Raw genomic sequence first — 11,635 nt, forward strand, 5'->3', positions numbered from 1 at the left:
CAGTTGTATAACTTGGATGTTATATTCGGCGAAATGTAGATGTTTTTTTGCTTGCACGCAACTGCATATTTGTTGAATGTTGACAATTTGTTGAAGATGACAACTGTTACCTTTAAAAAAAAAAACTGCATTCATGTATTGTCTGGACATGATTATTTCAGAATATATATGATAATTACATTATTTCAAAGGTTTTTCTTTTGACGTTTTAATAATCTAGAGAGCTAGAACGTTAGCCACATATTAATTTTGTTTGAGTCTGTCGAATAGAAATTGTTTTGATATATAAATTTAGTAATATAGGCTTGGTTAAGATTTTAATTTAAAAGATTCTGAAAACTGTCGTTTATTCTGTTTGTAATAAATAATAATATGGCAAGTATAAAATGGATCAATAAATGTATACTATATATATATACACACATCTTTTTCTCATTTCTTAAAAAAATAAAATTTACATGTTTTACTAACAAAACACATTTTAACACATCTTTGTGTCAAAATAACACATCTGTGTGTTGACTTACTTGACACAGAAGATGTGTTAAAGGAGCAGACACATTATTTTGTGTTAAAATTGACACGTGTTGTCCCTGAGCAGATACAGCAAGTGTGGTGGCTGTAGCTCAGGTGGCAGAGCAGGTCAGCCACTAATCAGAAGGTCGGTGGTTCGATCCCAGGCTGCCTCCTGGCTGCATGTCAAATATCCTTGGGCAAGATACTAACCCCATGTTTGCCTACTGGTGTTGGTCAGAGGGCCCGGTGGCGCCTGTGTCCGGCAGCCTCACCTCTGTCAGTGCGCCCCAGGGCAGCTGTGGCTACAATGTAGCTTGCCATCGCCAGTGTGTGAATGGGTGAATGACTGAATGTAGTGTAAAGCGCTTTGGGGTCCTATGGACTAGAAAAGCGCTATACAAATGCAGGCCATTTACCATTTTTAAAATCTAACACGATGTGTGAATTTTAACACACCCCAAAGAGGGTATAAACTCGCCATTGTATCGGGTCAGTAGTGATAAATGATCACGATGCGTTTTTATTGCTTTTAACAATCACGTTGTTGTTCAGACCCCACGTCACCGTGACCTGTTTATATTCCGCGTCTCGCCGCTAGGCGGCCCGGCGCAGGCTCGCTGTGGGCAGAGAGCGGGCAGACAGGGAGGATGCGGAGGCCTGCCAGTCCCACAACAACAACACATCTATCATCCACCCGGGGCGACTAGGCCGGTCCGGGCTATGGCTGCACCTATTGCACATTTCGACGACGACTGGCCGAACCTGGGTGATCCGAACATGGTGTCACAGGAAGGGCTGCTGCCGCAGAAAGGCCGTGTCGTCGCCGCCGCCGCCGTGAGCGAAGCGGCGCCCGAGTCGCTCCTGTTTGGCGGTGATGATGATGATGATCTGCACGACAGCAGCTTCTCCCCTAGAGAGAACGGGGGGTTCCGGTCCATGGAGGATCTGGTGAACGATTTCGATGAGAAGTTAACCACGTGCTTCCAAAATTTCGACGCCAAGACGGAGAGCATCGCTCCCGTGGCCGTGATCGCCGAGGACACGCTGCTGGAGAAAGACGAGTGAGTCCACGGCCTGTCTACGGCAGGCTGCGTGTTTCCCATCCAGTGTGCATGTGGAGGCTCCAATACAGTTTAAAAAACACGGAAAGACATGTTGGGAACATTTAAAATAGGAAGTAAAGACATCGACACATCACCTGTTATCAAGATATTCAAACTAAACTTTAGTTCAGATTAATCTTATGTGCCCTATATTAAAGATCGATATTGGCCGATACTCACAGTTGTTTTATTTTTAACCCATTTCTAAAATCAACATCTTTGTGATATTTTTAAGAGATACATTTGTTGCAAAATAACTGCGATATTATATTTAAAGCTGGTTAAAAGAATTTTTAAAGTATGTAATAATAATAATTTCATATCAGGGTAGGCTGCTGGTTGTTTAAAAAGTCACCTTGGGCATTTTTACCACATTTAGAAGTTGGGGATTGTTTTAAAGTGTTCATTCCAAAAACATTTACAGTTTCCCAACCTATTCACAAACTGAAAGGAAAAATCAACGTTTTTAGTTTCACACTAGACTTAATCCATGTCTGGGAAACTGAGCCTTAAAGTGTTAAATTGAAAAGAAATGGGCGGTCAAGGGTGGAAAAATCCTCAACAAATCCTAAATAGGAAACATTAAACTTGGCTTAAGTGCTCCATCAGGAGGCATGATGCTTCAGCTCTGGGTGTAAGTGGCGCTTTTTAAACGTCATCATCTGTGGTATTTTCAACCTGATAAGCTGTGTAGGGGATTATACTTTTAACCTAAGCATCAGACCTGCTTAATCTGATTGTTATGTTTTTAGATGCAGCATTAAAAAAAGTATTTCTGTGGTGCACACAGTCAGTACCAACATCCTTGCTGATAACGTAGGTTTGTTTTTTAGTAAAAAAATGTATCGCTAAAGGGGAATTCCAGGAATGCTGTGATTATCTCAAGTGCTGCAAACAGGAGAACTGTTGCTTTTGTTGGTAAAGATTAAAAATGAGAAAAAAATCTTTAAAAATGCAAAGAAAAGATGAAGTCCATCCTGATATGTACCTCAAGAAGATATAGTTTCAGTCTCAAACTATAAATAGCCTCATTCTTTTTGCAGTTCATTTGTTTATTTTGATTGATTTCAACCTTGACATAGTTTGTAACACAGATGCTAAGATATTTACAGTCATCAGATCCCATTGGAAACATGTTCAGGCAAATGAAATCTGCAGGGCAGCCTTTTAAAGACTATGTGGTTGAAAGTCTCGTGTCCCCTCAGAATCTGGAACACTCTGACGGCTAACTACGGACATGTGATGCCGGTGGACTGGAAACGTTCTCGAACGCGCTCCCTCCACGTTCCCACAATCAACCTGGAGGAGAAACCCGTGAGTGATTCCACTTCTTCCGGCCCATCCTATCTCTGTCTCATTTTTCCCTTCATCCCACCACCCGGCTCCCCTCCCTCCAATGCCAAATCCCTCCTCCGGTCATCTCGCAAATCTCAAATATTCATTGTGCCAGGGTTTAGTGCTTTGATTAAATTCCCTCCTCCTGCTCTGTTCCTGGTTAGAGAAAGGCAGATGTCGCGTTGGAGCTGTCTGACGATGAGGAGCTCAGGGATCAGCTAGACATGCACTCCATCATTGTTTCCTGCATCGCAGAGGAGCCCCTTTTCACAGCAGAGCAGGTAGGTTACACAGCCCTGTCAGAATCCAGCATAGTTCACCCCAGAAGCAGCCACACTGGGTCAAGCCTGTATAGGCAGAGCTTAACATGGCTGAAATCTTTTCCACAGATGTTTAATAACTCGTGCTCGATGGGTTATTTTAAGAGCTGGCTCTTTGATGCAGGTTATTGAGGAGATAGAGGAAATGATGCAGGACTCTCCTGACATGGAGGCAGAGCATAATCCGTCACAGTCGGACCTGTCGATGCTCTCTGTGGACGTCCAGCAGCCCAACAGCTGCCCTGACTACGAGGAGAGTGAGTGTCTGCTGATCAGAACAGTGCGTTATGATGAGTTATTTTGTTGCATATTATATTAGTAATTTATGGGAATATGCTTTGGTGGTCCAGGGATGAAAGCCTTGAGCATTGCAGAGCTGAATGAGCGTCTGGAGGAGACTGAAATGAAGATCAGGAGGTTTTCAGAGGAGCTGGTTCAGCAGCTGGCTCTCAGGGATGAGCTGGACTTTGAGAAAGAGGTGAAGAACAGTTTCATCTCAGCCCTCATCGACGTGCAGAACCGGCAGAAGGAGTACCGCGAGGCGCTCAAGAAGAAGAAGAAGCTTAAAGGTGGAGCTGGGACATCGCAAGGTCTTCCGGAGAAAACATCTGTGAGTACTTTAACTTTACAGCCAGGTTTTAAGGAATTCTCACCAGGCCTGAGGTGTTGCTAGAGTGAAAGAGATCTTTCTTTTCTAGTGTTTGCTACATTTACTGTATCTTTTTTTCCCTTTGTTTTTCTTCCTTTCTTGTCAGCGCTTCAGCATGGAGGGGATCTCCTCTGTTATCCAAAACAGTTTCCGTCAAACTTTTGGGAGCGGGTGCAGTGAGAGACAGGTTACTGTGCTTTTCCTTTTCTCTGTGCTTTCCATCTGCTCTCGAATGGTGATGCCAAACCTAGGTTCCCACCTGCAGTTTATCTTTGGGTGTACCTACGTTGGGTATAAAGTATGTGGACAGAATAGCTCTAGTGAAAGTAGTTCAAATCCAGTTTGAAATGAGCTCAAAGGAACGTGTTTGAATAAGAGAGGTGTTGTTGAACAAGGGTTCTTGAGTTTATCTGACAAGTGCTACGTCAGAAAAATAAGCGTTGGGAACCACCCTAAAACACAAACATCCATTCTACTCCGCAATCTCAAAACTATTAATACGATCAGACACTTCAGTTCAGGCTTAACGTGTTGTTTTCTTTAATATCAGTGTGTTTTCTCAAATGTTTTACAGTATTTGACCACAGTCATCCCTTACGAGAAGAAGGGACATCCTCCTTCGATTGAAGACCTCCAGATATTGACCAAGAGTAAGTTGCTTCACCTGCACTGTGCAGTTTGTTGCAGTTGACTTACTAACTCTGATTCATTCAATTCCCAGTTCTGCAAGCTATGAGAGATGATAGTGACAAGGTGCCCAGCCTCCTAACAGACTACATTCTCAAAGGTGAGCTTTTCTCTTGTGTTGTTACACAGGGTGCTTTACATTTGAAGTAAAATAACATCACAGAGAGACTCCCAACAATCCCGTGTTGGCAGTATGTCTGCATATGTCATCCTTGTTCCACATAACCCAAAAGATCAATAGCAGTCAATTATTACTGTGCTGATGATGTAAGCTCAAAGGGACGCGGCAGCGGTTATATATGCTGCAACCATATGTTGTAAATCATTGATGCTCAAATTAGTTTGATTTCAGTTCATTACAAAATCCTCTGAAAGCTTCAACGTGAGTTTTTAACTCCAAGCTAGACTGTGAGAGTTTTCCTGCATCTAAGCAAGCCTTTAGGGGGTGACTTTGGCCTGTGTACAGTGATGAAAACGGGTCTTCTCTATTACCCCATTAAAGCATCGTCCCCTTATGTGTCGCCTTTTGATATGCCTGTTGTGGAGTTGGCTTAAAGTTTTTCGGAGCGGTAATAAAACCTGATTGTGTAAAAGTCCAAATTTAACATCTGGTTTCTTGCTGGTAAATCTTCATTAAGTATTTTGAACACACCAGCAGATCCTTCAAAATCACTTTCAGACTGTAATGAAATCAGCAATAAATGTGGAAAATTACTTTTGGTACCACTTTATAATAGGGTCTGAGCTAAGGGTGTAATTCAACCGGAATTAATATAATTTAGTCTGAAATTACAGTGTGATTATGTTAATCTACACATACTTATGGGTGAATGAACTACAATAAGGAGTGTATCAACAGCGTATAAGTAGTCAAGTTTTTACTGGAAAAATGTTTTACTGCAAGTAATTTCATTGTAATTTTACAGGAGGAAACACATTATATAGGAAGTAAGAAAAATTATATAGTAAGTACATAGTAACTCATTTTGAGTAGTGCGTGAATTACTTGAAGTAGTGCAAAATTCATTGCAAGAGGTGTGTTACTTCCAGGTAAGTTTGCGGAAGAGTGTAGTGTAGTGGCTTTTGTGTAGAAAACACAAAATAAACCAAAGATATGACTGAAATGTACAAATGAAAAACAAACCTAAAAGTATTCATAGCTAAAAAGAACAGTTTATTCTTGTTGTGGATATGCATTAAAATGATTCTATTAGTCTTTTTTCACTCATATTAATCAGGTTTTTTACCCCTCAGTCATAAAAGGTTAATGGGGTTAAATGCTGATGTCATCCACCCACAGTAGTTATTTCTTGCTTCACCCTGCCTGGTGGATGGGTGGGTGGCATGAAGTCTGTAAATGCAATAATCACTGACTCCATCACTAGACGACTTCACGGGCCTTGATGGACGTCCTGCGATGTTTGGTGGAGTTTGTTTTTTCTTGTAATGTTATATAACAGGGCAGGTGAATAGTGGAACATCCATAAAGCAAAAAGACGAGTTCAGTGCACCACTGCTTACAGTTACTTACACACTATTTAAAATTGCTCTCAGTATAATTTGAGTGTCCTTTCCTGTAAAAACCTGAACTGTTACCCTTTTATTCTGCACTGTGTACTGGATAAGGATTCGTAGGTAAATATAATTACATTGTAATTTCAAATAAAATACACTGAAATCCCATTTAATTTTTGGTGAATTACACCCTTAGCAATGGGTCATATTTTAAAAATGCTACTTGAATTGTAAACACTGTGCACATGATGTTTACCGGGTACAGAGCTTTAGTATCTCTAAACATTTGCAGTCTGTCCTTTTGACTGTGTCGTCCACATTTCACTTTCTGTTTCATGTCTTTATTTTTTCTTCCTGTATTTCTTTTGTGCTATTCTTCAAAACAAATCGCTGCCCCACACTCGTAGCTCTGGTGTGAGCCCTGGATGGAGAGGTTTGTGACAGTTCGATTATGAGTGTTGTGGTGGTGTTACTCATAATGAGAGAGCGCCTCCTCTTGACCACTGAACTGTAGTGCAGAATGACCCCGATGCTTTCCCTCGCACTTCCCCTCTCTCCTGCACGGTTGTTAGTGTCTAGACCTGCAGACTGTGACTCACAACCACTCACATAGAGATCTGTTTACCTAGCACTTAATATATGAGACACTGCTATAATGATTAATGGTTATTAATCACAGCTAAGGCTGTATTTGAATCACTCGACCTGCACCAGAAATAGGTTTAGTTGCTCACGTACATCCTTTTGTTTTGCCTCATCTTTATCTCCTGGATTGTAATTAATGCCTTATACTGAGGCTGTGTCAGCGGCTCCATCGCAGCTTTGTTAATATTGATCTCTGCTGTTGTTCCAGTGGTTTGTCCGACATAGACGAGAGGGAGGCTCTGCAAAGGTTCCACATTGTTAAGCGTGATGAAAAGAAGAAGAGGACTCATTGTTTTGTTTTTTTGCAAACATGAAGCACACTTAATTTATTCCTGGATGTTTTTACCTTTGTGTGTCCAATTTTTTTCCCTGGATTTTCATTAAGCTGTATTTATTTTGTACAAGCACTATGATTTCAAAGCGTGTGTATTCTTGTGAATTTTTGTTTTTAATTGTCTCGCAGGGTGATAGTGTATCCTAAGTTAGTAAATTATATAAGAAATGTAGACTGGCCGTGCACTGAGCTTTGCTTATTGATTAGAGCAAAGCTGCACCGCGGTCGGCTTTGTGTTTATCGGAAGTGCTGAGCTGTACACGGAGCGGAGAACGCGATGCACAAAGCGCTCTGATACAGATGTTGCAGTGATAGAGGATCGTAATAGTGAATGTTAACAAGCTTCTGAACTGATAAGTTATTTTCTGTGTAAGCTTAAGAGGACAAAAAGAGGAGAGTGAACCACAAGATAGTATTTATTACAGTAGCACCTGAAACAGATGAGAGAGCTCTAAGGGAACAAGATACAAATAATTAAATACAAAAGGATGAAGATTACTCAGATTATCTGAAACCTGTGTTTATAAACACAAAACTATCATATAGTTCAGTTTTCCATGTAGCCGCAGACAGAGGAGAGCCATCTGCTTTCATCTTAGCACACTGCAAACATGATTGTTATAATTTCATAGAAGATGACGTACTGTATTGATGGCTGAGGTGATTTAGTCTGGACTGATATTTACTGATTAACTTACTAACTATGCATTTGAGTGAATTGTGACCCACGCACTGTCTGTACTCTTGCCTCTGTGCATGGGGCGGCGTACACTACCAATGGGCATTGCTGTTCTCTATGTATTACTTTATACAAGCTGCCTTTGCCTTTGGCTGAACTTTTGTACATTATAAATGACTTATTTTCATTGAATGTCATGTTACTAAACCACAGAACCTGCTTCCATGTTTATTTATTTTGTAAATATTTTCTTGATAAAATATTGATGATATTGATAAAATCGCATTGTGTCGTTTCTTAATTTCAAACAATGCTCGTTATATCTTGATGCATGCTCAATTATCCAGGTAAGGAAATCCCACTGAAACGCTACGTTCATAAGGACAGGATCAACTTTTTGGGAATGCTCACTATAGTGACAATAAGCACCAGCACTTCTACCTCAAACAGCATCACTGAGAAATATATGCGCCTTGATTTTCAGTCAGTGGTTTGCAACAAAAATACAAAATGCAAGTAAAATGTACAAAATACTATAGATAGATGGCCTAAACACCCTTATCCCCTTTATTTAATATCTTGCTATGCTTAAGGAGTCTGTGTCTGACAATTTTGTCAAAAATATGCACATAAATAAGCTGCTGGACTCTGGCAGTGCTCATCCTGTTCCACCTCACACAAATGAACACATACCCATCCTGCTACTGAATTGACGCCTGTATGGATGTGCCATCCTGGAGAAGCTGCAGCTGTGCAGCTTGAATTGGCTGGAGGAGAACAAACAAACTGCAACTGTAGAGAAAAATCAGTCAGCTGGGATACGGAGGGAGGAACGGGCTGCATTTCTCTCTCCACTGCCTGCAAACTGTTCCCTTTTTGGGGGAGGACTACTTGTTGCCTCTCCAGCATATGTGCTGCCATTTTCAACAACGGGGGATTTAGGTTTGTTTTGTGGCTACAGGACCTGGGCACCTTCCAGTCATTGAGTCAACCATGGATTTGTCGGTATGCCAAAGAACTTGTCAAATATGAGCTTAAGCTGTCTGTCTGACACCTAAAGCTTGGATAGAACAGTCATACAACAGGACAATGATCGCAGCACATCAGCAAATCTACAACAGATTATCTGAACGAGAAATGAATCAGCATGTTGCAGTGGTCCAGCCAATTCCAGACCTCAGCCTGAATAATGAGCTTGTAAACCTGAATGAACTGAAGCAACACTGTAAAGAAGAATGGACAAAAAATCCTCCACAACTTGAGAGTCTGATTAAGTCATACAGAGTACAATTACTTCAAGTTAGTGTTGCCAGAGGTGGTTAAATCGTGGGATTTTTCCACACTGCCTCTGGTGTAATATGTCATGTGTTGCTGTTCATCCGAGTTTGCATTTTCATTATTTTTAAGGACTGTACACGTGAGAATGATAATTCTGTTTGCTTGCGTTTGCCAGGCTCTGTGAAATGTGGCTCTGTGGATAGTGACTGGTTGGAGTCTTGGCCAGTCTTCCCTTTCATTGCTGGCTGATGGTCAGTAAAACTCTATGGGCTTCCAGAAACATTTTAAAGTCAATTTCACAATAGTGAAATTACTTATTACACAAGTCTCTGCCACATGTCAGCTACACACCCTCCAGCTCATTTAGGCGATCCAGATGTAAGCTGTGGACCCCCCCCCCCCCAAAAAAAATCCAATCTTTGGCCCTTAAAAGAAATACAGCTGGCTCTGTGACAGGAAAACAAGAGATTAGATCGACAGTTCAAAAAAACTAAGATAAAAGCCTTTTCATGTGTTTGTCATTTTAATAGTTGTTGCCGTTAAACAAAAACCGATGCAGGTAATTGACAAAATAGCTTCATCAACATGCCGATCCTGTTAAATTCTATTAATGTAATAAATGACTGCACACTCAAAAAGACAAAAGGATATCTGTAATTTATTGGTGTCTTACAAACATATGGAAAAACCAGCCATGCTTGTCTGAACACTGTTAAATACAAAAAGCTGCTCCCCATCCATCTCGCCTCAGCCTTTCAAAAGCAACACAAACCTCTGTCAAACATCTGTAAAACATTTGTTCTCTCTCAGATAAGATTTCCTCACTCAGCTCTGTGCCTCCAGCCCGAGTGTGTAAAACGCCACAGTCTGGCCAGCGCTCAGAAGCTGTGCTGCACCAAAACAGGCTCCCTGCATTGGATTTAAGGTGTTTCTTCCAGGTATGATGGATGCTAGAGGACTTGGGATGGTGCTCTGCCTTCTCTTGTTGGCACGTGGCTCACTCCAGCAGAACTCGAAGAAAAGAAATGGCAAAAAAGGTAGGACTTCATATTCACCAGCTGAATATAAAATCAGTGGCTTCTACAGGACAGTATTGTTAGAGTTCACCTTGTTTTTTTGTTTGTTTGTTTCGGTAATTTTGTGCAGAATCTGCCATCAACTCTTCAATCGAGAATCTGCAGAGGCAAATTGATGACATTACTCGGGATCTGACCGTGCTGAAAGAGCAGCAAGCTTTACAAACAGGTGTAGACTTCTTCACAAACACCATGCAGTTAGATTTTTTGTAAAGAATGCCGCAAAGTTGCACAATCCACTCAAGTATTTGCTTCAGTTTGCAGGCTGCATGTCATTTTCTAGTTAAACAGCTTTCTAGAGATGGAGAGCTGAAACAGATCCAGGGCTTTTGAACCACTTCCTCATAATTCCCTCTCTATCAGTTTGTCTAAAGGGCACAAAGATCCACAGAAAGTGTTTTCTGGCCAATCTGGTGAAACAATCCTTCCATGCCGCCAGTGAAGACTGCATCGCCAAAGGAGGCAGCCTAAGCACTCCTCTAACAGGAGACGAAAACGACCACCTCTACAGCTACGTACGCCAGAGCATCGGCCCCGATGAGCACATCTGGCTGGGCATTAATGACATGGTTACCGATGGCCACTGGGTTGACCACTCAGGCTCTAATGTGCGCTTCAAAAACTGGGAGACTGAAATCACCCACCAGCCAGATGGGGGATCCAGCCAGAACTGCGCCGTCCTCTCCATCACGGCCAACGGGAAGTGGTTTGATGAGAACTGCAGGGCTGAGAAGGCGTCTGTGTGCGAGTTCAACATCGTCTGAGAGACCATCTGTTGCTCCGTTTTTCAGTCTCTGACATTGCTTTGTAAGCATGAAGTGCAACATTATGAAATGCGCTGAAAAATAATGCGCTGCATCTTTAATCAGCCTGCATTTTCTCGGCCAAGCCTTCCAGATGTCAGTCCAGAACAGAGATTTCACTTGGTGCTCTTTGTACAAGCTACACCCACTTGTACATACACTCCATAAACAATGCTTTAAATATTCATTGAGGTAAACACTGGAGGGTTTGTCTTTATTTTTCTCTTATTAGCCGCCAGTTAATGCAACAAAATCTTTTCTTACTGAGTTACTAAGTTCTTTTTACAAAGTGCCTTTTCTGTGCCACCTTCTTTATTTCTAAATGTTAAGTTATGCTTCTCATGTTTTATTACAGGATATTAATGAACATGTTTACCATTTTATTCTTCTCTCTGATGTAAAAAAAACAAACAACAAACAAACAAACAAACAACAGCAGATATAATGTGAATGTACTACTCCTCATACAGAAAAAAGCTTTTGTAACAAATCTATTACAACCAAAGGTAATAAATAAAACCTGGGTTATGATTGTTGTCATTTTCACGGTCACATCATAGGATCATACATTCATTTCCTCCATGAATAAACCAAACAAACAAAACAAAAACAAAGCATGAGCATAGGGTAGTTTCTCGTTTAGTTTTGGTTTTTAAATAGGTGTGCCAAGTTGACTGATTCATTGTATTGTGCAA

At 41.1% G+C, this 11,635-nt stretch overlaps 2 protein-coding genes across 5 annotated transcripts; both read left to right on the forward strand.

Moving 5' to 3' along the window:
* The first annotated feature begins 1,109 nt into the window (after positions 1 to 1,109).
* fez2 (fasciculation and elongation protein zeta 2) lies at positions 1,110 to 8,063 on the forward strand. 4 transcript variants are annotated; one of them, XM_040013217.1, is made up of 10 exons: positions 1,110 to 1,577; positions 2,825 to 2,933; positions 3,119 to 3,235; positions 3,399 to 3,531; positions 3,625 to 3,884; positions 4,030 to 4,110; positions 4,498 to 4,573; positions 4,645 to 4,710; positions 6,533 to 6,558; positions 6,979 to 8,063. In XM_040013217.1, exons 1-9 carry the CDS (start codon positions 1,237 to 1,239, stop codon positions 6,541 to 6,543), a joined length of 1,194 nt encoding a protein of 397 aa, XP_039869151.1. In that variant the 5' UTR covers positions 1,110 to 1,236; the 3' UTR covers positions 6,544 to 6,558; positions 6,979 to 8,063. The 4 variants fall into 4 exon arrangements, with proteins under 4 accessions (XP_039869151.1, XP_039869149.1, XP_039869152.1 ...); XM_040013216.1 differs by lacking the exon at positions 6,533 to 6,558 and having other exon boundaries at positions 1,111 to 1,577; XM_040013215.1 differs by lacking the exons at positions 6,533 to 6,558; positions 6,979 to 8,063 and having other exon boundaries at positions 4,645 to 6,525.
* Positions 8,064 to 9,866: 1,803 nt separating this feature from the next.
* On the forward strand, positions 9,867 to 11,471 carry clec3ba (C-type lectin domain family 3, member Ba). The gene is made up of 3 exons (XM_040012942.1): positions 9,867 to 10,098; positions 10,208 to 10,306; positions 10,501 to 11,471. The coding sequence occupies exons 1-3, from the start codon at positions 10,002 to 10,004 to the stop codon at positions 10,899 to 10,901; spliced, it is 597 nt and encodes a 198-aa protein (XP_039868876.1). The 5' UTR covers positions 9,867 to 10,001; the 3' UTR covers positions 10,902 to 11,471.
* The last annotated feature ends 164 nt before the right edge of the window (positions 11,472 to 11,635 follow it).

The sequence above is a fragment of the Simochromis diagramma genome, unplaced genomic scaffold (genome assembly GCF_900408965.1).
Source record: "Simochromis diagramma unplaced genomic scaffold, fSimDia1.1 OVJJ01000618.1, whole genome shotgun sequence".
NCBI lineage: Eukaryota > Metazoa > Chordata > Actinopteri > Cichliformes > Cichlidae > Simochromis > Simochromis diagramma.